General features: G+C 44.2%; 2 protein-coding genes across 6 annotated transcripts in view; one reads left to right on the top strand and one right to left on the bottom strand.

Annotated features, from left to right (window-relative positions):
- The first annotated feature begins 743 nt into the window (after window positions 1-743).
- Window positions 744-1758, top strand: sft2d3 (SFT2 domain containing 3). Its single transcript, XM_029642028.2, has one exon. It carries the CDS (start codon window positions 826-828, stop codon window positions 1498-1500), a length of 675 nt encoding a protein of 224 aa, XP_029497888.1. The 5' UTR covers window positions 744-825; the 3' UTR covers window positions 1501-1758.
- Window positions 1759-2284: 526 nt separating this feature from the next.
- Window positions 2285-27236, bottom strand: part of wdr33 (WD repeat domain 33) — a 39250-nt gene continuing 14298 nt past the window's right edge. The window contains exons 7-23 of one of the 5 annotated variants that reach the window (XM_029642023.2): window positions 26998-27095; window positions 20257-20383; window positions 19683-19837; window positions 19261-19339; window positions 18911-19021; window positions 14550-14644; window positions 11072-11158; window positions 10740-10879; window positions 10491-10601; window positions 8821-9588; window positions 8438-8498; window positions 6578-6890; window positions 6145-6237; window positions 5317-5474; window positions 5048-5161; window positions 4461-4661; window positions 2285-3733 (exon numbers count right to left, since the gene is read on the bottom strand). In XM_029642023.2, coding sequence (XP_029497883.1) covers window positions 3621-3733; window positions 4461-4661; window positions 5048-5161; window positions 5317-5474; window positions 6145-6237; window positions 6578-6890; window positions 8438-8498; window positions 8821-9588; window positions 10491-10601; window positions 10740-10879; window positions 11072-11158; window positions 14550-14644; window positions 18911-19021; window positions 19261-19339; window positions 19683-19837; window positions 20257-20383; window positions 26998-27095 — 2824 coding nt within the window. In that variant the 3' untranslated portion in view covers window positions 2285-3620. Of the gene's footprint in view, window positions 3734-4460; window positions 4662-5047; window positions 5162-5316; window positions 5475-6144; window positions 6238-6577; window positions 6894-8437; window positions 8499-8820; window positions 9589-10490; window positions 10602-10739; window positions 10880-11071; window positions 11159-14549; window positions 14645-18910; window positions 19022-19260; window positions 19340-19682; window positions 19838-20256; window positions 20384-26997; window positions 27096-27236 lie in introns of all 5 variants that reach the window. The other 4 variants (XM_029642024.2, XM_029642022.2, XM_029642027.2 and 1 more) reach the window with 4 other exon arrangements.

Here is a 27236-nt window from a genome sequence, read left to right as displayed (position 1 = left end):
TTGTTTCAGAAATTGCCATGACGGTGCTACTTAGAAGTAGCACAAAAACCCGCAACTAGCGACCAATACATTTTCACCCCCGACATCGTTTTCAAAGTTGCCCAATTTCAGGAAAGCTGCAGACATGACAACCCTGAGTGTGGATTGAATTGGGACAATTGCGTAATATGTACCATACGGCAACGTGATTACGCAAAATGTGTGCACGCTGTGTCTCTCTGAGGGAAATTAATGGCGTTTTTGTATGTGTTTTGGATAAACACCGAAAATAAGTTATGTGGTAATAACATGCTTAGGATATCTTACACGTTTTGTTCTATGACATCATATTCATCAGCTAACGTCACTTATTGTGAATTTTGACGTATGTATGTAATAATAAAATAAAACTAATCACAAAGGCTTCATAATTCATTAAGGTCATGTTAACTGACTTATGTCAGAAAAAACGCATAGGATGTCCTAAGCCTGTGTTAACCTCAAACCTTATTTTCAGTGTGTATTGCAAAACCCTATTCTTTCCCAAAAGGGATGGCTGAACGAACCAGAGCGAATTCATTTCCGGGATTTAGGACTACAACTATAGTGAAAAAAATATATAGTGGTGAGTGGTTTCTGAAGCACAATTCTAATTGTTTCGTAAATTCCTTCTTGTGTTTGAATATAAGCACAATAAAATTGACATTGATTCAAATGTAATAATTATCCACAATGTAAACGTAAGGTCTCCTCATCATACTAACGTGACGTCATCATTTGTGCTGCAGGCAGAATACTCAGTCGCACATAAAGGAAATTTGTCAACATACAAGTCGACGAGAAGTTATGGCGGAATTAAATCGAAGTCTTCAAGAATATCTGGCCCAGTCTAAAGGTGGTGCCAAGACGATATCTCAGTCCAGCTCAAGTACGACCATAGATATCGAATCCACTTCGGTAGCTGGGAGCTGGTTCGGTAGCTGGTCGAGCCCGTTCTCTGGTTCCAGCAGTCGCGGCGGAGGTTCGACAGGCCAAGGGTTAGGCAGCGGCTATTCCTGGCCGTGGTCTACGGAGCCAGACCCATGTCTTCCGGGAATGAGTCGCTCGCAAAGACTGGTCGCTTTCGGAGTGTGTATTGCGTTCTCAGCGTTGTGCTTTGGACTGTCCGCCCTGTACGCACCCTTGTTGCTGTTGTATGCGCGCAAATTTGCCCTTCTCTGGTCTCTCGGCTCTCTTTTCGCGATTCTGGGAGCAGCGATACTGCGGGGACCCAGCAAGCTTATAGCGAGGCCGACTCCCAGCGCGTTGGTGTATCTGTGCTCTATTGGAGGTACACTTTATGCAGCGCTCAGCCTTCACAGCACCATACTCACCGCCGTCGGAGCCATTGTCCAGGTTGCCGTAATCGTTGGGTACATCGTCTCTTTGCTGCCGGGCGGTAGCGCAGGAATTCGATTCATGGGAGGGATGGCAGTGTCTGCTATCAAAAGGACTGTCACGGGTAAAACGATGCCAATTTAACCACCACTTCAATTAATCCGAACGGATTTTTGCCCTCTTGTGAATAGGACTGAATGACTAGTTTAGAGTGCACTAGCAAAACAATGTGATGTCATAATGTGGCCCATGACAATGGTGTTAATTCCTTTTCTCTTGTAATTTACTTCTGATGGACCAACATGCCCAGTTATATATCAGAATAAGACTCAAATGGAACAGACCAGCAGAGAACTATGAAGCCTCATGTCTTTTTTTCAACTAATAAAATGTACAATCTTATCATGGAATGTATTTTCTATCCTGAACCAAGGGATAGAATATTGGCCTAGAGTGGATGAAATACTTGGTGCAGGACCAAGGGAATAGCACCAAAAGTACCAATTCTGCATGCCAGGCAAGCTAAATCAAGCGTATTTCTAAAACCGTAGGCTATTTGAATGTCTGTATTCAGGTCTGGCTAGTTTCAAATGCATATTTCCTGTCTTTCCTTGGTTTTACTTATCCTAACTTCCTCCTTTAGGTAATCACTTATTGAGAGTATCCAAAAAGGCTATGTATGGTCTTAGGTTCTGATTCAATATAACCCTTCCTTTAGATTGGCAATATGCTTACGAGTCATGATAATGGTGTCTCAATTAACGGTTAATGTGATAACGGCTCTTACTAGCCTGGTTCCATATATTTATGGTCATTGTCACTCCAAACCAGGGAGATGGCAAGACTGGTCTAGGACCAGGCTAAGGGTGTACAAGTACACACTCTCCCCACCCCCCATGTACAAAGAATGAAAGACCAGAAACGAGGGTGACATTTTGCACACATTTCTATTAGTCTCATACAAAAAAATGGACAAAAGCAATATGACAATCTCATGACAAACTGTACATTTAGAAAGAGAGGAAGGCCGCCTCGATATTCAGGGGAGCCCGGCGATGAGACAGTGATTCTTCTTCTCTCCATTATTGGACATTTAAAAATGAACTTAAATAAATGGAGCCGAGGACTTGGGGGGAATAACATATTCAACACCCTGTTCTGTTTGTTAACTACCAGTGACAAACAGGACTTCTGAACATCCCAAATAGCACCCTATTCCCTATATAGTGCATTACTTTTGACTATACCCCTATGGGCCATGTTAAAAAGTAGTGCTCCATATAGGGAACAGGGTGCCATTTGGGATGCACCCATATAGCCAAGGACCAAATCCTCTCCTGGAATAATGAATCTTGAAACGTGGGCATTTTCAGTGTGGCGCCACACCCTCTGAACATTTTCAGATATAAATGTAATGTACAAAGTGGACATGGTTCTCTATTCTTCCCAAAACAAACACAAGTGGTCTGATCTGTACATTGTATTCCTATCTGCAAAGTTCAAGATCCTGGACTCTTTCTATTATGTGTGATTGGTACAGTACATGTAGAAAAGAGAAACTATGGGCAGTTCACATTATCACATGAAGTGTGTCCAGGGGTTTATTCAGGAGGGTGCAGCATTACAAAACATTCAGACAATTCTTTCTAATGCAGAATGAGGAATCCTACCAATGCCTGTCTGCAATGTTCTAAACGTTGCACCCTCCTGAATAAACCCCAGGTTTCTTGCCTGTTACAATGCTTTGTTCAAACCACACTGACAAAAAACATTCTGTTATGTGGCCCATGTCTGAACTTGGAATAGAAACAAACCTTGACCAATCAGTGATTGCTTCAGCTTGCAATATCCACCCTGCGACCAATCAGGATGAGTATGGCAAAGAGCCATAGGGCGGAATCTGTCGTCTAAAGGATCCAAATGTAAAGATAGCAACTCATCCATCTCGTAGTGAGAGACCTGAGGCTTTCGACACATACAGCAATAAAGGCCCTTTCCCACTCCACGAGGCCCCTATACACACAGTAAACAATCCATCCTCCAGCCTTACAATCAGGCCTGAAGAGGTGTAGTCTGAGCCCAGAGATGATCCACTGATCTGGGGGACAGGAGGTGGCGGTAGTGGTTGTGTATCTCTTTTTGGTCCCTGTCCTCTTTGCGGGGAGGGGGGGGTGAATAGGAGAGAAAAGGGGATGGGGAGGTAAGAGAATGGAGGTTTGGTGGGGAGCAGGTAGGTCGATTTGTAGCGAGTTGTTCCTTCAGTCCTACCGGCCACGCCCTCCTCCCCTGGGGGCCCCGCGGGGCGCCCCCCTCCAGCCCCCTCTGCCGCCGCGGGTCGAGGGGCCGTAGCCCCCTTCCTCTCTCTGGGGCGGTCGGCCTGGAGAGAGCAGAGGGAGAAGAGACTGGGGTTGGACTCCGTTCCATTTCAAAATAGGACATAAAACCACTTAACCCTAATACCAACAAAGAATTACCTGCAAAGACAGATTTCAACAATACAGTGCGTTAGGAAAGTATTCAGACACCTTGACCTTTTCCACATTTTGTTACGTTAGTCTTATTCTAAAATATATTTAAATAATAAAAACAATCTACACCCAATACACCATAATGATAAAGCAAAAACAGGTTATACATTTTTATAAAAACAAGTTCTCATTTACAACTGCGACCTGGCCAAGATAAAGCAAAGCAGTTTGACAAACAACAACACAGAGTTACACATGGAATAAACAAACATACAGTCAATAACACAATAGAAAAGTCTATATACAGTGTGTGCAAATTAAGTAAGATTAGGGAGGTAAAGGCAATAAATAGGCCACAGTGGTGAAATAATTACAATTTAGCAATTAAACACTGAAATTAATGTGCAGAAGATGAATGTGCATAACAAAATGTGGAAAACGTCAAGGGGTCTGAATACTTTCCGAATGCACTGTATACTGTAAGAGAAATAAAGGCATGGTGGGCTAGGCTAGTAGTTGAAAGTCTCCATGACATGACAAGTAATGGATACATGAATCACAGCCTTAGCATCAGTCATTGTCACACAAACACGCACACACAAACACCCCCCCCCCTAACCCCTCTCCCCTGTATACCTGTTGTCCTGTCCTCTACCCCTGCTCCCGGGGAGTCTTGGTCTCCGGTGCCCGGGCCGTCGTGCCACGGGCGTTTGCGTGGGGGCAGCGAGGCCATGTCCATGCCCTGCAGGGAGGAGGAGCGCTCACGGCTGGCAGGGGACGGGCTGTCATGCAGCGGGCCGTGCTCGGAGCGCTGGCCTTCTCTGTATGCCTCGTGACCTGGGAGCACACAGGCAAACACACACGCAATTACATGAACACAGTCATTTCCCAACAGGGTCAAAATGGGGGAGATGTGGATAAAACGAGCACTATTACTCACACTACGTGTGGCACTATTTATTTCATAACCTGGCGCTGAGCTGTCGAAATGAACCCCTAAAAAATGAATTCCTTAGTAGTGTCGCACTAAAAATCCTCTGGGGCTGCCATATACATTGATTCGTCCTTTCACTACCTTGAACGTATACATTACGTGGAGTGAGACTGGCTGCTAGCCATGATTTCTGTAAGGGTTAGCCTACTATGCGATTATTTCCTTATGGCTAGCGTTGGGAGCTGTTGGCCTGCCACGCAACCCTGGTTTGATAAGACAGCCCCTTTACCTTGATCTTGCCCGCCCTCCCAGGCCTCCTGACTTCTGCCTCCCTCATAGTGTGGGGGGAACTCATCAGGGGTGGGGAGCAAGCCCTGGCGTCCACCACCACCACCACCACCTCCTGAGGTAACAACCGAGGGATGAATGAAAGATAGGACCCATAGATTGATGGACAGATACAGACAGACGAGAAAGAGGTAGAGAGAGAACTAGATAAGGACAGAGACAGATAGATCATAAAAGAGGGACAGACAACACAAACTCAGCTGGTCTCACCTCCTCTGGGTGGGCCCCCTCCTCGTGGGGGTCTCCCCCTCCCTCCGTTGTCCCAACCTCCAGCCATCTCATTTGAGGTGTCAAAGTTCTCTTCCTGCCCACCAAACTCATCAGGGAACCCCCTCCCCCCAGGGCGACCCTGTCCACCCCCTCTGTACCTGCACAGAAAAGAGACGCCGTTTGAGTGGAGATGCAGAAGGCCTGGTGAAACATCCATGCTCCACTGTCCATGCTTTACCCTTTCCTTCGAAAAAGGAGAGGTTCACACTTCAGGACACTAAGGCTATAAAACAAATCACATATGATTGTGCTTACTCTCAGCAGTGTGATTTGTGATACTGCAACTGCTAGTCAAAATACATGATTCAAAACAGAACCTCAGCTGCTGTTTTTTAAGAGGAAACATCCACTAAGATAACTTGGGCAAATAAAAAGCAGTGCACTTGACAGCCGACAACGCACCTTTTAAATTAATTTTCCCAGACATTTGCAAAGATTGCATTCAGGGTGAACTATGCACATGTCGGCTCAAGAGTAAATGACCTTTAAAAGTCTGTTATAATGCACTGCTCTATAATGCGACTTGGATTGAATCCTGGCCTTGGTATGCATAATGTCTGTGTTCTAGTTTATACAGTCTATTTTGACAGTACGTAGTTAGTAGGAAAGTTGGTCTGCGGGTTAGTCGACAAGTTTGTAGGAAGGCTAGGTTGCCAGTTAGGACAGTTTGTGAGTTAGTAGAAAAGCTGGTTGGCGAGTTAGTAGGAAAGCTAGGTGGTGAGTTGGTAGGTAAATTAGTCAGTGAGTTAGTAGGAAAGTTAGACCCACGTGTCGTCTGAGTCCTGGCCATGCCTTGGTGGAGGCAGTCTGTCTCTCTGCCTCTGGTCAAACTCCTCTCCTGGACTCCCATAACCACCAAACCTGACATGCACACACGCACATAAGCCCATAGTTTGAGCAACCCGAGGCAGAAGCAACCCATAGATCCACTAATATAGTAAGTTAAGGGTCAGAGCAAAGGTAGGTTTGAAAGAGGGGTTTCCCTGATGACGAAGGTTTGGGTTAAGATGAGAATGATGAAAAAGTAGGTGAGAGGTGAGATTTAAGGTGTAGAGGTACAGGTAAACACTATGAGAGCTTAGGTGAGATTTCAAGTAAGTATAAAGATGTAGGTTAGAGAGCCGGTAGAGGTGGCGGCACGGACGTAAGTAAAGACAGACGCGAGGTTAAAGGTCACAACCGAAAAGCAAGGTAAGTTCACCTGTCATCCCTGCGGCCTCGGAACTCTCCCCCATCACGGGGGAATCTTTCCTCAGAAGAGCCCCAGTTTCCCCCATTCCCCCCCCCTCCCCCTTCTCTGTGGCCTCCCTGGTATTCCTGGCTGGACCCCCTCCTCCAGCTCTCCTCTCCCCGTCCGTGGAAGTCCTGGCCACCTTCATTGAAGTCGTTGGATCGGCGCCCCTGCTGAGAGTCTCCCCAGTAAGAACCAGAGCCCTGGTCAGGGCCCCCAGGGCCGCCCTGCCCCTGGCCCCCAGGTGGAGGACCCATGTGGTGGTTGGGGGGCCCTCGGGTATCTCCTTGGGAGAATCGGAGAGATCAAAATAGAGGGCACATACTGAAATATAAGTCAGACAAAACATATGGCTCTTTCAATGGAGAAACGCCATTGAGAATGCTTTTTAGTCCAGGACTAGGCTTAATCTGTGTCTGGGAAACCGTCCCCAAGTGTTTATGCCAGTAAGTACCAACTGTATTTTTTACTACCGTGTATGTTTTTGAAAAGTAATCTTCCTTGGTCACTTCAGTAATGTTCTGATCAATTTGATGTTATTTTAATGGACAAAAAAATAGAAAATTACATTTCTAAGTGACCCCAAACTTTTGAACGGTACACATATACACACACACGCCACATACTTCTGCCTCTACTCTTCTGTGAAAGCTTTCCACTAGTTGTTGGAACATTGCTGCGGGGACGTGCTTCCATTCAAGACCATTAGACCATTAGTGAGGTTGGGCACTGATGTTGGGCATTTAGGCCTGGCTCGCAGTCAGCATTCCAATTCATCCCCAAAGGTGTTTGATGGAGTTCATTAAAGTTCTTCCACACAGATCTCAACAAACCATTTCTGTATGGACCTCACTTTTTTCAATGGGGCATTGTCATGCTGAAACAGGAAAGGGCCTTCCCCAAACTGTCATTGCATGCTAATTTCCCTTCACTGGAACTAAGGGGCCTAGCTCGAACCATGAAAAACATCATTCCTCCACCAACAAACTTTACAGTTGGAACTATGCATTGGGGCAGGTAGCGTTCTCCTGATATCTGCCAAACCCAGATTTGTCCGTGGGAGCGCCAGATGGTGAAGCGTGATTCATCACTCCAGAAAATGCATTTCCACTGCTCCAGAGCCGACGCTTGTCATTGTGATCTTAGGCTTGGCCATGGAAACCCATTTCATGAAGCTCACAAAGAACAGTTCTTGTGCTGATGTTGCTTCCAGAGGCAGTTTGGAAATTGGTAGTGAGTGTTGCAACTGAGGAGAGGCAATTTTTACACGCTACAGCACACGGTGTTCCTGTTTTGTCAGCTTGTGTGACTAGACCACTTCGATGCTGAGCCATTGTTGCTCCTAAACGTTTCCACTTCACAATAACAGCACTTACAGTTGACCCGGGCAGCTCTAGCAGGGCAGAAATTTGACAAACTGACTGGTGGCAAACTGACTCTGCCCCGGTGAATGTCACTGAGCTCTTCGGTACGGGCCATTCTACTGCCAATGTTTATCTATGGAGATTGCATGGCTGTGAACTCGATTTTATAAACCTGCCAGCAACGGGTGTGGTTGAAATAGCCGAATCCATTAATTTCAAGGGTTGTCCAAATACCTTTGGCCATGTAGTGTATTTTGTTCCGGTCTCTGACATTGCACGTTCTGATATTTCTTAATTTCAGATGTTTTTTCTGGATTATGTGTATATAGTTTAATTGTTTTACTGCTAGGTATTACTGTACTGTTGAAGATAGAAACACAAGCATTTCACTGCGACAACATCTGCAAATCTGTGTAAGCGACCAAAAAACGTTATCTTAGACTCGTGAGAATTTGTGTTCACCTACCTTTGCCATTGGGTCCTTGCTGTCCCATCCCATGCATCATGGGGCCAGTGTTTTGTCCCACCTGTGTGAAGGGGTTTTTAGGATTTGAGACTTTTTGTAAACAACACAAAGAGGAGTTTCAGTAAGCATTGAATTGAACCATCTTGGATCAATTCATGTTGCACACAAACAGCCCTACTGCTTAAATATTGATTTTGAACTCAATGTAGCTAGCAAGTTGGCTAACCAACAAGACAATGTTGCTACAATTTCCACCACTGAACTACCCACCCCAGTTTAACCTCTTTAGATTCAACAAAAGCTCTTGCCACATTCTTATGAATTGAGCCTACCTTCATATTTCTGACATTTATTTTGTTTTACAGCTAGTTTGACAATCTCACCTGGTGCTGCATGTAGGATGGAGGCCCCTGCATGTTGCCTGGTGGGCCCTGCATATTGCCTGGGGGTCCTTGCATGTTTCCAGGAGGTCCCTGCATGTTCCCGGGGGGTCCTTGCATGTTGCCTGGCGGGGGCCCGTGCATCCCACCTGGGGGTGGCCCCTGCATGTTGCCCATCCCATGCATGCCCCCCATGCCTGGCATGTTGCCGTGTGTCCTGGGAGGGTTCTGCATGGGAGGCCCCATTCCCACCCCGCCCTGCATGGGTCCCTGTGGGCCCATCATATTCCCCTGAGGGGGCATCATGCCCCCCTGTGGTGGAGGCCCCTGGCCTCGAGGAGGGGGCCCCATCATTCCTCCCGGTGGGGGGCCCTGCATGTTTCCGGGGGGGCCCTGCATCCCTCTGGGTCCGGGAGGCATGCCGTGAGGCCCCTGGGGGCCCATGTTTCTGTGGGGGCCGGGGTGCCTCTGCATGCCTTGGGGCCCATGGAGGTCAGGGGGACCCATCATGCCCTGAGGAGGCCCCTGGTGGTGCTGGGACCCTGGAGGGGGGCCCATCTGGCCCGGACGCATGAACGGAGCCTGCATGACGCCAGGGCCCATGGGGGGCCCCATGTTGTGGGGCATCTGCTGAGGGGGCATGGACTGGGGGAAGCCCTGAGGTGGGGGCATGGTTCCTCCCTGGCCAGGGAAAGGTGGCATGGGTCCTTGTGGACCTCCTGGGGGAGGCATGTTCCCGTCCATCTGATTCATACGGTCCATCTTCATTTGCTGGGGAAAATGATTCAGCCTATCATACCTGATTCAGCCTATCATACCTGATTCAGCCTATCATACCTGATTCAGCGTATCATTTAAAAGGATAGTTCCCGTTAAATCTATATCTGAGTAAAATTACACTTCCCTTCAGTTGTGTCTGAAGGACCATGTTGAAATAATCCATAATAATCTATTCTATTATTATTTCTAATAATCTATTATTTTCGTCAGATTTCATGAATGTAAACAGCCGAGCTGGAACGTCCTCAAAAACACTAGCGTCGATACTCGCAAGAACCTGTCCATGTTTTCTTTCCCACGAGAATGTTATTTTTGCAATGAAATTTAAGAAATGTAATGCTCTGATACTTCTTATGTTCACGGGTCGGTTTTGTTCACATCTGAAAAGCAATACAGGTCTAAGAGCCTGCCACAGAGGGATGACGTCATCCGTGGAAGATGCATACAGATGCTCTGTGCTGTGGCTACGTGAGGACATAGTTCCAGTTCTGAGTAACCAAATTCCAGCAATTAATTCAGCAGTATGCACGTTAAAAAAATCCCCGCTACCTCCAACTATCAGACTTAGTTTGAAGTATTTTTTATGGAGTTTCGGCTTGTAGTGCAGCTCTGCTAACATCGGTCCGGCCGTTTCCGTTCATGAAATCTGACAATGGTAGCCTGAAGTAAATAATGGAGTATTGTGGATTTTGTCACCATGGCCCTTCAGACACAACTCAAGTTAAGGCCCAAATATAGACTTTGCATGAACTATCCTTTTAATCTGAAACAAATGCCTGTAGCTGCACTGCAGGGCTAGGTTTGTTGACATTTGATCTAAAATGCATTTCTCTTGCACATTTTTGTCACTGACACTTTTGTCACATTTCTTTTTGTTTCAAAGAGGACCTCACCTCTAGCATCATCGGGTTGGTGTTTGTCTTCCCATCCATTTTCTTCTCATCCATCCTTTCTTTCTTCTCTCCTCCCGGTGGCACGAGAGGCACCTTATTGTCCGCCCAGGCCTGAAGGAAGGAGGAGACAAAGGAAGGGAGAAAGAGTGAGAAATGTCACAGAGCAAATACTCAAATTTACTCACAACAGACCCGCCGTGCTTCTTTTTCTTGCTTCTTGCATACAAAAGTGAATCAAGACTAAGTTACCTGTTGGAATTGGGCAGGGATGGGTTTGGCGTAGGGGACCTTCTTCTGTGGCACCTTCTTCTGGTCTTTCTGTAAAATCTCCTCAATCCCCCAATCCAGACCTGGGATGCTCATCTCCTCCTCGGCTGCAGTCTCTTTATCTTGAGAAAACAACATTACCCATAGTCCACCAATCCAACCTTGCTGGAAATGTATAGACTGTGCTGCAACCTTATTAGAGCTAATTCAACTGCAAAAGTAAACCTTAACCCCCCCCCCAAACCATCTCTTTGACTTAGATGAGACAAAGATTTGTTTGAGAAGTGTTAATGTGTGTACGTGTGTGTCCTCACCGCTTGCCTCTTGTTCCATGGCAGCTTTGAGCTGATCGGGGATCCCCATGCCAGGAATGGCAGCTAAGCTGTTTGGCTCCATGTCATCTGGAAAACAAACAGACCCAGAACCACAAGTCAAATGGTGACATCATGCAACCTTGACCGGACACATGTCTGGCTGCAGTTCAAAAACGCATTTTCTACAGTACTTCAAACACCCACTATAGAAAACATTCTTTAAGGTGATCAACGTGTGTTTTCCAAATTCTGCCAAATATTTCTGTTTTTAACTAGATAGTTCAGTTCTTCAGTTTGTTATTGAGGGTGAATACAAGGCTTTCCAATTGATAGCTATACATTTCTTTGCAGCAATAAGACCTAGCTTACAGAACTTTCGAGACACAATGAAATGACAGCACATACTGTACATTATCCCAAAATGACCATGCAATAGAGTTCTTTTTTTGCATCTCCAACAGAGATGTGACATTTCTGGGTGCATTACATGCATTCTGGCAGGAGTGCATGAAATGTCCTATGAATGATCTTAAATAGCAGTTGCCTTATGAGCAGGTATGAGCATGTTCACATATAGTGGGGCAAAAAAGTATTTAGTCAGACACCAATTGTGCAAGTTCTCCCACTTAAAAAGATGAGGCCTGTAATTTTCATCATAGGTACACTTCAATTATGACAGACAAAATGAGAAAAAAAAATCCAGAAAATCACATTGTAGCATTTTTAATGAATTTATTTGCAAATTATGGTGGAAAATAAGTATTTGATCACCTACAAACAAGCAAGATTTCTGGCTCTCACAGACCTGTAACTTCTTCTTTAAGAGCCTCCCTTGTCCTCCACTCGTTACCTGTATTAATGGCACCTGTTTGAACTTGTTATCAGTATAAAAGACACCTGTCCACAACCTCAAACAGTCACACTCCAAACTCCACTATGGCCAAGACCAATGAGCTGTCAAAGGACACCAGAAACAAAATTGTAGACCTGCACCAGGCTGGAAAGACTGAATCTGCAATAGGTAAGCAGCTTGGTTTGAAGAAATCAACTGTGGGAGCAATTATTAGGAAATGGAAGACATACAAGACCACTGATAATCTCCCTCGATCTGGAGCTCCACGCAAGATCTCACCCCGTGGGGTCAAAATGATCACAAGAACGGTGAGCAAAAATCCCAGAACCACACGGGGGGACCTAGTGAATGACCTGCAGAGAGCTGGGACCAAAGTAACAAAGCCTACCATCAGTAACACACTACGCCGCCAGGGACTCAAATCCTGCAGTGTCCCCCTGCTTAAGCCAGTACATGTCCAGGCCTGTCTGAAGTTTGCCAGAGAGCATTTGATGATCCAGAAGAAGATTGGGAGAATGGCATATGGTCAGATGAAACCAAAATATAACTTTTTGGTAAAAACTCAACTCGTCGTGTTTGGAGGACAAAGAATGCTGAGTTGCATCCAAAGAACACCATACATACTGTGAAGCATGGGGGTGGAAACATCATGCTTTGCTGCTGTTTTTCTGCAAAGGGACCAGGACGACTGATCCGTGTAAAGGAAAGAATGAATTGGGCCATGTATCGTGAGAATTTGAGTGAAAACCTCCTTCCATCAGCAAGGGCATTGAAGATGAAACGTGGCTGGGTCTTTCAGCGTAACAATGATCCCAAAAACACCGCCCGGGCAACGAAGGAGTGGCTTCGTAAGAAGCATTTCAAGGTCCTAGAGTGGCCTAGCCAGTCTCCAGATCTCAACCCCATAGAAAATCTTTGGAGGGAGTTGAAAGTCCGTGTTGCCCAGCAACAGCCCCATAACATCACTGCTCTAGAGGAGATCTGCATGGAGGAATGGGCCAAAATACCAGCAACAGTGTGTGAAAACCTCGTGAAGACTTACAGAAAACGTTTGACCTCTGTCATTGCCAACAAAGGGTATATAACAAAGTATTGAGATAAACTTTTGTTATGACCAAATACTTATTTTCCACCATAATTTGCAAATAAATTCATCCTACAATGTCATTTTCTGGATTTTTTTTCTCATTTTGTCTGTCATAGTTGAAGTGTACCTATGATGAAAATTACAGGCCTCTCATCTTTTTAAGTGGAAGAACTTGCACAATTGGTGGCTGACTAAATACTTTTTTGCCCCACTGTATCTGTGACCAATGGTTCTCCTCAGTTTCCCATTTTTTCCTTCTAGGTTCTGAACCATCAGGTAGAGTTTCAATCAACCCTTGATATAACTTGGCAATCAACTTCTTTGGCGTAGCAGCTTCTTTCAGGATTGTTTCTATGCTAGATGCCTTCAGTTCATCCAGATTCTGTTGAAGCGATTGTACTTAAAGAAATCGGCCTTGGATAAGCCAACTCTTTCTTTCTTGTAATTGATTGAATGACAGTAGAGATCCATCATAGTATGTTCAAAAGTCATGATGCCACTTTGGTGTGGACTTAAAGGTGTTGTCATTAAACACTAGAGGTAAGGTGGGGTTATTCCAAATAGGGTTGCCTGGCGATATTGGTTCTTTTCACCTCATTAACTCTCCCAAACAAATGGAATTGAGAATCATTGGATTGTCTGTTTCTTTCTTCCACGCCTTGGACCCGAAGTCGTGAATCTATTTTAGATCATAAGGTATAACATTTATGGCTTAGATAATCCTCCATGCACAAGGATAATCTGCTGTCCATTGCCTAGTGAACACAGTTGTGCAGCCCAGTAATCGAGTACCACAGTTTGAGTCATAATACCCATAAAACCTAGCGGTCAAACAAGGAAATTGTTCCAATAATTTTTCTACCATACATTTTTCCATAGGGGATTTTAGAAACACTTAAAACAAGGGCTGTGTTTCCTGTAGGCTTACCGTGGCGTGACGTTTTGATAACCGTGTAAATCTCTCTAGGACAAGGTGACTTTTATCAATATATTCGCCTGTATTTACCCCAAAAAAACAAACGCTAATTAGCTGCTAATGTGGCCATCAAAGAACTACAAATGCCATGATGATCTGGCATTTGACTGCCGAATCGAGACAAAGGTAAAAATGTCTGGATTAACTATCTAATGTTAGCGAAATTGTAATAAATAAACTGGTGAAATTTAATGGACAATTCTGTGAACTGTCTTATGCAAGTTTTAAATTGACACAACGGTTAGCAAAGATGTCTGCTAGAGATGACGTGCAGGAGCTTGCAGGGATTTGTAGTCTTGCATGTTGTCTACTTTGATGCTAATTAGCATTTTGGAATCAGAGTAAATAGAGCCGAACATATTCATAAAAGTCACCTTGTCCTATAGAGATTTACATGGTTATCAAAACATTATGCCAGGGCAAGCCTACACTAAACACAGCCCTTATTTTAAGTGATTCTAAAATCCCCTACAGGCAAAATTAAATTGTGGAGAAAAAATTGGAACCATTTCCAGACACACACACACTTACACCTCACACAAAATATTCCTACACATCATACCGTATTCCACTCCATCCTCTGACATCCCAGGTAACAAATTCAGATTGTATCTGTCCCTCATCTTGTCCCCTGGCCGATTCCTCGTCCAGAATTTACTGAAAGGGATATAAATCACGCAGGAAACACTTCAAAGCACACCGGAACAGACATCCAAAATAACAATAATTTGTCCTATTTCACAGGTGTATATTATATACTCATGTGTGCATTGGAAATGTGTTTTTTTTTGCATATCCCAACTACCCCGAGACACCCTTGGAGAGTGGGGTCCGAGCAGGGTCTGCCATTATCAACGGTGACCCTGGAGCAATTAGGATTAAGTGCCTTGCACAAGGGCACAGACAATTTTTCACCTGGTCGGCTCGTGATTTCGAACTAGAGGCCTTTAGGTTAATGGCCCCACGCTATCTGCCGCACCTCGCGACACATTCAGTATGCGGCCAATGTGGAAATCAAACCCAAAACCTACCAACAGAGCCATTAGCAAACCATGGGACAATGGAAATATGGGAGAAAGGTCTATCAGTGGGAAGGAGTGGGAAGGTGAACAGAAAGGCTCTGGAGCAACGAACCGCCCTTGCTGTCTCTGCCTGGCCGGTTCCCCTCTTTCCACTGGGATTCTCTGCCTCTAACCCTGTTACAGGGGCTGAGTCACTGGCTTACTGGGGCTCTCTCATGCCGTCCCTGGGGGGGGTGCGTCACCTGAGTGGGTTGATTCACTGTTGTGGTCGGCCTGTCTGGGTTGGCGCCCCCCTTGGGTTGTGCCGTGGCGGAGATCTTTGTGGGCTATACTCGGCCTTGTCTCAGGATGGTAAGTTGGTGGTTGAAGATATCCCTCTAGTGGTGTGGGGGCTGTGCTTTGGCAAAGTGGGTGGGGTTATATCCTTCCTGTTTGGCCCTGTCCGGGGGTGTCCTCGGATGGGGCCACAGTGTCTCCTGACCCCTCCTGTCTCAGCCTCCAGTATTTATGCTGCAGTAGTTTATGTGTCGGGGGGCTAGAGTCAGTTTGTTATATCTGGAGTACTTCTCCTGTCCTATTCGGTGTCCTGTGTGAATCTAAGTGTGCATTCTCTAATTCTCTCCTTCTCTCTTTCTTTCTCTCTCTCGGAGGACCTGAGCCCTAGGACCATGCCCCAGGACTACCTGACATGATGACTCCTTGCTGTCCCCAGTCCACCTGGCCATGCTGCTGCTCCAGTTTCAACTGGCCTGGGCCCTAGGACCATGTCCCAGGACTACCTGACATGATGGACTCCTTGCTGTCCCCAGTCCACCTGGCCATGCTGCTGCTCCAGTTTCAACTGTTCTGCCTTACTATTATTCGACCATGCTGGTCATTTATGAACATTTGAACATCTTGGCCATGTTCTGTTAAAATCTCCACCCGGCACAGCCAGAAGAGGACTGGCCACCCCACATATGCTCTCTCTAATTCTCTCTTTCTTTCTCTCTCTCGGAGGACCTGAGCCCTAGGACCGTGCCCCAGGACTACCTGACATGATGACTCCTTGCTGTCCCCAGTCCACCTGACTGTGCTGCTGCTCCAGTTTCAACTGTTCTGCCTTATTATTATTCGACCATGCTGGTCATTTATGAACATTTGAACATCTTGGCCATGTTCTGTTATAATCTCTACCCGGCACAGCCAGAAGAGGACTGGCCACCCCACATAGCCTGGTTCCTCTCTAGGTTTCTTCCTAGGTTTTGGCCTTTCTAGGGAGTTTTTCCTAGCCACCGTGCTTTTACACCTGCATTGCTTGCTGTTTGGGGTTTTAGGCTTGGTTTCTGTACAGCACTTTGAGATATCAGCTGATGTACGAAGGGCTATATAAATAAATTTGATTTGATTTGATTTATCAATAGGGGTGTGCAAGATAAGATAAATCAAGAGCCCTGTAGGCTCCGATATGATACAGGAACGATACGTTTTAGTTCAAAATTATTAGTTGAGATTCGATGCACTAACATTTGTTGCATTTAGACATGAGTTTTCCATTCTAAATGAAGGCCTACCTCTCGCTGGACAGCGCGGGAAGCTGTGCACCATGCGTAGAAATGTTACAGCGGATAATGACAGCTATTGGGGTGGCTCGGCATGTGAGATGACTTGTAGATCCATTACGGTCATACACAGTTACACATGGGAGAGGGCGCCCCAGTTCAGTCAGAAAAGACTTCAATCATTTTTGGAAGGGAAAAGGGAAGTAACGCGAGTAAAAAACATTAGTGAACCGGTGGTTCGTAAAGTTAGTTGGTTTCCTGACCGATACATGCCACATTTGGATCAGTTAAGAGTCCTACAGACCAACGTGCTCGTTTGAACCGGATTCCGATTTAGATCAGTGAATTGTTACACCCTCATCTTTCAACCTGATGAACAATTCCATTTATTTAGTCTTGCTTCCCTGTCTACACGGAACAAAAATATAAAACGCAACATAAGTGTTAGTCCCATGTTTCATGAGCTGAAATAAAAATTCCAGGGAAATGTTCCATATTCACAAAAAGTTAATTTCTCTAACATGTTGTGCACAAATGTTTACATTCCTGTTAGTGAGCATTTCTCCTTAACAAGGATAATCCATCCACCTTACAGGTGTGGAATATCAAGAAGCTGATTAAACAGCATGATCATTACACAGGGGCACCTTGTGCTGGGGACAATAAAAGGCCACTAAAATGTGCAGTTTTGGCACACAACACAATGCCACAGATGTCTCAGGTTTTGAGGGAGCGTGCAATTGGCCTGCTGACAGTAGGAATGTCCACCGGAGCTGTTGCCAGATAATCTAATGTTCATTTCTCGACTATAAGCCACCTCCAATGTCGTTTTGAGAATTTCGCAGTATGTCCAACCAGAATCACAACCGCAGACCAAGTGTATGGCGTCATGTGGGTGAGCGGTTTTCTGATGTCAACGTTGTGGTGGCGGTGAGGTTACGGTATGGGCAGACATAAGCTACAGACAACGAACAAAATTGCATTTTATCAATGGCAATTTGAATGCACAAAAATAACGTGACGAGATCTTGAGGCCATTGTAATGCCATTCATTTGCCGGCATCACCTAATTTTTCAGCATGATAATGTACGGCCCCATGATGCAAAGAGCTGTACACAATTCCTGGAAGCTGAACATTTCCTAGTTATTCCATGGCTTCCAGACTCAGACATGTCACCCATGGAGAATGTTTTGGATGCTCTGGATCGACATGTACCACAGTGTGTTCCAGTTCTCGCCAATATCCAGCAACTTCGCACAGCCATTGAAGTAGAGTTGGACAACATTCCAAAAATCAACAGCCTGATCAACTGTACGCCAAGGCGATGTGTTGCGCCTCATGAGGCAAATGGTGGTCACACCATTTGTTGCGTTGATATTTTTGTTCCATATACACTCTGGTATGGGTGGAGAGTTCGTGTACAACCATTGTTGTGATTCTCTATGTCTATGTATACAGTGCATTCGGAAAGTATTCAGACCCCTTGAGTTTTCCATACTTTATTATGTTACAGCCTTACTCAAAAATGTATTACATTCCCCCCCCCTAAATCTACACACAATACTCCAAAATGACAAAGCAAAAATAAGTTTAGAAATTTTATCAAATGTATTAAAAATAAAAAGCTGAAATATCACTTTAACGTTAGTATTCAGACCCTTTACTCAGTACTGCGTTGAAGCACCTTTGGCAGCGATTACAGCCTCAAGTCTTGAGTATGACACTACAAGCTTGGCACACCTGTATTTGGGGAGTTTCTCCCATTCTTCTCTGCAGATCCTCTCAAACTCTGTCAGGTTTGATGGGGAGTGTCGCTGCACAGCTATTTTCAGGTCTCTCCAGAGATGTTCCATCGGGTTCAAGTCCGGGCTCTGCAAATCCACTGTGTTCTTGGGGACCTTCAATGCTGCAGACATTTTTTGGTACCCTTCCCCAGATCTGTGCCTCGACACAATTCTGTCTCGGAGCTCTATGGACAATTCCTTCGACCACATGGCTTGGTTTTTGTTCAGACATGCACTGTCAACTGTGGGACCGTATATAGACAGGTGTGTGCCTTTGCAAATCATGTCCAATCAAACATCTCAAGGATGATTAATAGAAACAGGATGCACCTGAGCTCAAATTTCAAGGGACTGAATACTTATGTAAATAAGGTATCTATTTACTATTTTTAATACATTTGCAGAAATGTATAAAAAACTGCTTTCGCTTTGTCATTATGGGGTATTGAGTGTAGATTGAGGAAAATGTTGTGTTTAATCAATTTTATAATAAGGCTCTAATGTAACAAAACGTGGAAAACGTCAACGGGACTGAATACTTTCCTAATACAGTGTATGCAACTTGTAAGCTTACCTGGTGTGGTCATTGGATCCCGAGCAGAGGATGTGCCCGAGCGGGTGCCACGCCAGGCTCCAGATCATGCCCTCATGGGCCATCTCCATTCCGCCCACCTCCTTCTCCACACTGACAGAAAGCACAGTAGGTGATAATGATAAGAGCAGGATGTGACATGAAACGGTCATAAACGGTAATGAACCCAGTCCTTTGTAACAAGTCTAATGTCATGACTATAGGTTGTGTAGGAACGATTCACTTTGAGGTATCCAGACTACATTTATGAAAGGAATCAAGCCTCTGGCAAGTGATTGGTAGAGGAAATGAGATCCTGTGTGTCGATTTGAGGCTTGAGCTGTCACTCTTACCCTACGTTCCAGAAGAGGAGGGATCCATCCGAGCCTCCGCTGGCGAACAGGCCTTCGTGGACAGGGTGCCACGCTACAGCTGGAGACAGGAGACAAAGGGTTAACACACATATTTCACTAACATAAGTTTAATGTCTCAAACTCAGGATCACCACAAAAATAGTCTCGAGTCTGTCAACTCAAGGAGTTTCTCCTGCACCAGTAAAAACGATAGAGGACGTATTCACACCTTTGACAGAGCACAGCAGAAACAATCCATAGGAACACTCATGATATTCATCCACATACACACACATGCATACACAGGGTAAATAAACTAAGCAACATTTGGCATAACATTCCTCTAACTACAGCAGAGGCCATTTGCTGAACTAGGTGCTAAATGGAATAGGCCAAGTCAAGTCAGTCAAGCCAAAACATACCTGTGGCCTCTTTCTTGTGGCCCCGGAACACCTGCAGCTCCTCCTTGAGGTTGCGGATGTCAAAGAGCTTACACAGGTGGTCGCGGGATGCTGTCAGCAACCAGTTACCGTTCAGGTTCCATTTCACCTCCATCACCGTGTTCTTATGGGCGTGACTGACGGAGAGGTGAAAGATGGGAAGAGTGTAAGGTACTGACACTTTTTACACACTACTAAGCAGAGCCGAGCTGTGCAGGCTTGGTTGTGCATCAGGTTGCTGCCTGAACCGTGTGGAAAGGACGAATATCAGAGCCAGCACAGTACATATCAGCTTGGCACGGTAGTGTAAAAAGGGTATAAGTTTCTTTCTATCCTCCAAGTTGCCTCAAGCATTTTAAAAAGGATTTAACTATTTTACAGCTCCTTTTACCAACAGTCATCTACTGAGAAACTACATAGTAACAATAATTTTAACAAGAAAGCACAAATTGTTACGGAGAAGTAACACATTTTGTTAGATCATTACTCAGGCGGCTCTGGGTTTTGGGGATGGGGTGCCTCATGCCGCTTTCCGATGCCTTTGGGTAAAACTCACAGTGTGGCCAAACTCTGTCCGGTCTTGGGATCCCAGAATTTTATTGGCTGCTGGCTATCTTTGCTCCCTGAAACCACCAGGCCTTTAGTGGGATGCCAGTCCACACACTTCACGTCAGCTCCATGACCTGTTGAGGAAGAACACCTTTAGTATCTGTAGGTGTGTGTCAGAGGCAAAAGGACAGGACAAATATACAATCGTTCACTTGTATGTAAGAGGTGGTGCGGTCTACGGGTGTGTGTGACAAAGACGGTGTGTTTAGGGGGGGTCACTCAATTCCACCCTCACTCACTGTGGGGTGAGTAAACATAAAACTTGGGCAATATACTTGTACCAATGCACATACATTATTATTAAAATAGTAGATGTGGAGGCAGACCAAATCCAAAGTAATTACACATACCGGAAGATTGCAAAGTGTGTGTGTGTGTATGTGTGTGTATGCCAAGAGAGAGCAAAAGAGGTGAACAAATGTAATTGAGACACCAACAAGGTTTAACAATGTGTACATTTGTGTGATAGGAGATACATGAGTGTACAAACCATTAGTGATAACACGACTGGTTGACCTTGTAAAAATTTGGAACAAATAAACTTAAGTAAATTCCTCTGGGTGTTAGGCACTCAACAATTTGACCTTTTCTACAAGTAGTATGTAAGTCCTTCTTCAGGTCTACATAAGCACTACATGACACCAAATAAACATTGCCTTTGTTTTACCTGACATTGCTATAAGCAGTTTAACATTCTACAAACAAATATGTTGGGATTTATGACAGTTCACATCAAGTGATTGTGAGCAGTGCATTCTTGCGTGTAACCCCTTCGGACTAAATATTTACATGAAAGCACACAAGGGGTTCCATTTCAAGAATATGTGCACAGGTAGATATATGCTTGTGATAATGTACTTCCATGTAAAAACAAAACATGGTGTAGGAGTGAGAAGACATTCACTTTGTCTGGCTTTAAATGGGTGCAGATTGACTGTGTGTGTGTGTGTGTGTAAATCATCTACACACCAGAGATTGGATACCCTGCGATTCAGCATCCTCACAGTCTAAGACACATCTTAGATAATCATGGCTTGACACATTCCAACTAGCTTAGATTGATAGCTTTTAAAAACATGTTCAACTTAACTCAAAATTATACAAATACAAGGTACATTGAAAATAATGTCCTCAATCTGCTGGGTCCTTCATACCGGTGTTAATGTTTGAATCAACTCCATCTCACATAACACAAATGCCTTGTGGTTCCCTTACTAAACCAGACAAGACCAGGGGGAGGGGAGGGGGGTACTTACTACATTAACTTAGTTAAAAGCTGCTAATTTTGCCTTTTGACTATATAGTAAAATAGTACTAAATTCATTTTTACCTAGAAGTGCAGCAAGGCATTTCCGCTGTAAAAGCACATTATTTGAATATGAACATAAGACAAATGGGTAAATTGATAGCTACATCACCAATCAATTTATTAAGTGGAAACAAAACTAAGGGAGTAGTGAAATAAATGCAGCAAAAAAAGAAACATCCCTTTTTCAGGACCCTGTCTTTCAAAGATAAATCATAAAAACCCAAATAACTTCACAGAACTTCATTGTAAAGGGTTTAAACACTGTTTCTCAAGCTTGTTCAATGAACCATAAACAATTCATGAACATACACCTGTGGAACGGTCGTTAAGACACTAACAGCTTACAGACGGTAGGCAATTAAGGTCACAGTTATAAAAACTTAGGACACTAAAGAGGCCTTTCTACTGACACTGAAAAATACCAAAAGAAAGATGCCCAGGGTCCCTGCTCATCTGCGTGAACGTGCCTTAGGCATGCTGCAAGGAGACATGAGGACTGCAGATGTGGCCAGGGCAATAAATTGCAATGTCTGTACTGTGAGACGCCTAAGACAGCGCTACAGGGAGACAGGACGGACAGCTGATCGTCCTTGCAGTGGCAGACCACGTGTAACAACACCTGCACAGGTTTGGTACATCTGAACATCACACCTGTGGGACAGGTACAGGATGGCAACAACTGCCCAAGTTACACCAGGAACGCACAATCCCTCCATCAGTGCTCAGACTGTCCGCAATAGGCTGAGAGAGGCTGTACTGAGGGCTTGTATGCCTGTTGTAAGGCAGGTCCTCACCAGACATCACGGGCAACAACGTCGCCTATGGGCACAAACCCACCCTCGCTGGACCAGACAGAACTGGTAAAAAGTGCTCTTCACTGTCGAGTTGTGGTTTTGTCTCACTAGGGGTGATGGTCGGATTCAAGTTTATCGTCTAAGGAATGAGCTGTACTTTGGAGCAGGATCGATTTCGAGGTGGAGAGTCAGTCATGGTCTGGGGCGGTGTGACACAGCATCATCGGACTGAGCTTGTCATTGCAGACAATCTCAACGCTGTGCATTATAGGGAAGACATCCTCCTCCCTCAAGTGGCATCCTTCCTGCAGGCTCATCCTGACATGACCCTCCAGCATGACAATGCCACCAGCCATACTGCTCGTTCTGTGTGCGATTTCTGGCAAGACAGGAATGTCAGTGTTCTGCCATGGCCAGCGAAGAGCCCGGATCTCAATCCCATTGCGCACGTCTGGGACCTGTTGGATCGGAGGGTGAGGGCTAGGGCCATTACCCCCAGAAATGTCCGGGAACTTGCAGGTGCCTTGGTGGAAGAGTGGGGTAACATCTCACAGCAATAACTGGCAAATCTGGTGCAGTCCATGAGGAAGAGATGCACTGCAGTACTTAATGCAGCTGGTGGCCACACCAGATACTGACTGTTACTTTTGATTTTGACCACCCCTTTGTTCAGGGACACATTATTCCATTTCTGTTAGTCACATGTCTGTGGAAATATTTCAGTTTATGTCTCAGTTGTTGAATCTTATGTTCATACAAATATTTACACATTTTAAGTTTGCTGAAAATAAACGCAGTTGACAGAGGACGTTTCTTTTTTTGCTTAGTGTATATAAACTAAAAGTCAATTTACTCAAGATTTGCACAAATCTTTGAGTGCATCTCTAGTTATGGTACACAAGGCTTCTCAATACCCACAAATCAAAACAACCGTTGTCAACCAACGGTAATGCATTAGGTTATATTCAAAATTTCAGGGTGTCTAGAGGAAAAAGAAACAGCAAACTTGTTAAGTAAAAGTAAAACTCTGCATTTATTCTTCAATGAGCACAGAAAAGTTTAGTTTATTGAAAGGCTAAAAAAAAGAAAGAAGCAAGACAAAACTGTTTTCAAGTAGGCTAAGTGATAATTTATGCATTATTCTTCAATGAGCACAGTAAAAATTATTTTGTTACAAAATAAATAAAGCAAGCAGAATGGCCTTAACCGAAGTCGGACGACAAGTAAACTTGCACACACGGTACAGAATCTGTGAATAAGCCAATTGCAGATTAGACCTAAACTTTCTGCATGGCCTGTGAATAGTTAACGTACACAAATTGTCAGACTGCAACTGTGAACATATTAGCATAATGCTAAAACAAGATGTTTGCTTTATTCATACTTGGCTGAAAGCATTTTATTCAATTCGCACAAGGATGCAAACATGCACTACAGTGAATTACCCCCAATCCCTTCGCTAGTCTGAGTATCTGTCTAACATTCCACTCACTCCTTGTACTCCGTGTCATGTGCCAAAGACAACCTACACAGAGTGGAATGTAATAGCTGAACAGAGACCGGCAACAAGGCTATCCCTTCCCAGCAATTATTAAAAGAAAGCAAAGCATGTTATCAAGGAGGAATGTTTTTTCCTGACTAGGGTGTTTATGCAACAAAGACTTGATGTGACTGTGAATCATGCTGAACCATCCTGATCCTGACACACGACAGAAAACACACCAAACCATGTACTCTTATGATGTACTACAAGGAGGTGGGACACTGAAACCAGTTCCTGTGGATATAGTATGCCATCACTAATAAATCCTGCTCAGCCTACAGTGCATTCGGAAAGTATTTTCCACATTATGTTATGATGCAGCCTTATTCTAAACTGCATTAAATGTTAGTTTTTTCCGCTCATCAATCTACACACAATAATGACAATGCAAACACAGGTCTCAAGAAATGTTTGCAAATTTATACAAAATAAAAAACTGAAATATCACATTTACATAAGTATTCAGACCTTTTACTCAGTACTTTGTTGAATCACCTTTTGGCAGTGATTACAGCCTTGAATCTTCTGGGGTATGACTATACAAGCTTCTCCCATTTTTCTCTGCAGATCAGGTTAGATAGGGAGCGTCACTGCACAGCTATATTTAGATCTCTCCAGAGATGTTCGATTGGGTTCAAGTCCGGGCCACTCAAGGACATTAAGACTTGTCCCGGAAGCCACTCCTGCGTTGTCTTGGCTGTGTGCTTACGGTCATTGTATAGTTAGAAGGTGAACCTTTGCCCCAGTCCGAGGTCCTGGGTGCTCTGGAGCAGGTTTTCATTAAGGATCTCTCTGTAGTTTGCTCTGTTCCACTTTCCCTCGATTCTGACTAGTCTCCCAGTCCCTGCTGCTGAAAAACATCCCCACAACATGATACTGCCACCACCTTAGGGATAATGCCAGGTCTCCTCCAGAAGTGACGTTTGGCATTGATGCCAAAGAGTTCAATCTTGGTTTCATCAAACCAGAGAATCTTGTTTGGCAAACTCCAAGCGGGCTGTCATGTGCCTTTTACTGAGGAGTGGCTTCTGTCTAGCTACGCTACCATAAAGGCCTGATTGTTGGAGTCCTGCAGAGATGGTTGTCCTTCTAGAAGTTTCTCCCAATCTCCACAGAGGAACTCAAGAGCTCTGTCGGAGTGACCATCGGGTTCTTGGTCACCTCCCTGACCAAGGAAGGGCATTCTCCCCAGATTGCGCAGTTTGGCCGGGCAGCCAGCTCTTGGAAGTCTTGGTGGTTCCAAACTTCTTCCATTTAATGAATGAAGGCCACTGTGTTCTTAGGGAACTTCAATGCTGGAGACATTTTTTGGTATCCTTCCCCAGACCTGTGCCTCGACACAATCCTGTCTCGGAGCTCTACGGACAATTCCTTCGACCTCATGGCTTGGTTTTTGATCTGACATGCACTGTCAACTGTGGGACTTTATATAGACAGGTGTGTGCCTTTCCAAAACACGTCCAATCAATTTACTTTACCACAGGTGGATTCCAATGAAGTTGTAGAAACATCCCAAGGATGATCAATGGAAACAAAATGCACCTGAGCTCAATTTCAAGTCTTATAGCAAAAGGTCTGAATACTTATGTAAATAAGGTCTGTTATTTGTATAAATTTGCAAACATTTCTAAAAACCTATTTTCACTTTGTTATTATGGGGTATTATGTGGAGATTGTTGGAAAAAATATTGAATACATTTTAGAATAAGGCTGCAGCGTAACAAAATGTGGAAAAAGTTGAGGGGTCTGAATACTTTCCGTATGCACTGTATTAGTGCATGAAATGGTGTTGAAAGATGAACAATAAAGGGGAAGTTCAGTATTGTACAACGTAATGTAAGATAGTTGCTCATGAAAGTAGTTGATGGACCAGTACAAAATGTAAACAGCAACTACAAACTTCAGCCATCGTTATCTAAAAATCTAAATGGGAGTGGTTACATGCGGTTCCCGGGGGGAAAATGTTTCAAATCACCTTAAAGTAACATCAAATTATTAAGCTATTTGGCAATTCCATTTTTAATGGGTGCGACTTGCCCCATTACTCCCATTGATTTTTAGCTGGCTGTGGCAAAAGTTAGCTCAAGTTTGTGGTAGCTGTTAAAAGAAAAAAAAAATATATATATATAAGATGAACCATGGATTACAGTTTCTCCTGGCCCATAGACTACTTCAGGGGAAGAAACATTAAACATAAAGAAATATTAAGGAAAACATTAAGAAACCATCTAACATTAAGGTGCAAAATATGAACTTCCATTTTAAAACAGTGAATAATTTTGCAATTCTGATATTAAAAGGAGATGACCGCCCAACATAAGCAGCATTGAGACCAAAGATGATCAGTTATGCTTTTCCCTAGATGACCACTACTGTACAACAAAATAAAAACAAACAATCACTTTTTACGTAATATAGACATTAAGTCAGTAGTACGCTGCTTAAAACTGATTAATGGCAAACTCAGGCATCCGTCTAACACTTCTAGCTAGCTAGATAAAAAGAAGCAGCTGTTATTTACTGCAGATAGTGGTGTGAACTGTAACTGCAGCTTCAAAAGCCTAGCTATGGTTTATCTAAACGCCATGAGTATGGTGTACCAAAAATAATAAACATGAAATAAATATGCTAATGATAGCATGCTAAGTGTCAATGCTTCTGTACTGCAGAGCCCAAAGTATTTCACTCATTCAATAACTATTGGAATAACTGTTACTAACCAACTTCACCACGTAAAATATATTACGTACGTCATGTTTGGAAATTGAACTAGCTTTAGCCTTTATAGCTATATTATATAAAATACAAGTAATGCAATTAAAAGTCAATGCTCATGCAACGTGCCTAGTTGGTGTTGGTCTAGGCCTACCTATACAATCACCAAGGTTTGTGTTCATGGATGGTTCAGACTTATAATTACAGTAAAGGTACAAGTCACCGAAAAGTGTCTGCAGGAGTATCTTTTTCGGAGGGGGGTGAGTCAGTGTTCAGTGACGTGTATCAATTAGGTACAGCTGTATGTGTATTCAACAGAAAACATACCTCTGAGAATTCTCTCCTCATGACAGCGTAGAAAGTCCCAGATGCGTACGGTTCCGTCATCAGAGCAAGTGGCAAATTTATTATCCGTAGGTGAGAAACTGAAGACAGAGTGAGGCAGGAAGAGAATCAACAATGCAGGAAGTCACAGTTGGGCTCCCAGGGTTTACAACAGGGTCAAATCCTAGTACAACTTAGTACAGTACAACCACTTAGGGGGGCATCTCCTGGACACAACAGCA

This window comes from Oncorhynchus nerka, linkage group LG9b (genome assembly GCF_034236695.1).
Source record: "Oncorhynchus nerka isolate Pitt River linkage group LG9b, Oner_Uvic_2.0, whole genome shotgun sequence".
Classification (NCBI taxonomy): domain Eukaryota; kingdom Metazoa; phylum Chordata; class Actinopteri; order Salmoniformes; family Salmonidae; genus Oncorhynchus; species Oncorhynchus nerka.
Note: the sequence above shows the minus strand (reverse complement) of the source record. Positions and strands in the feature narration are given on the sequence as shown.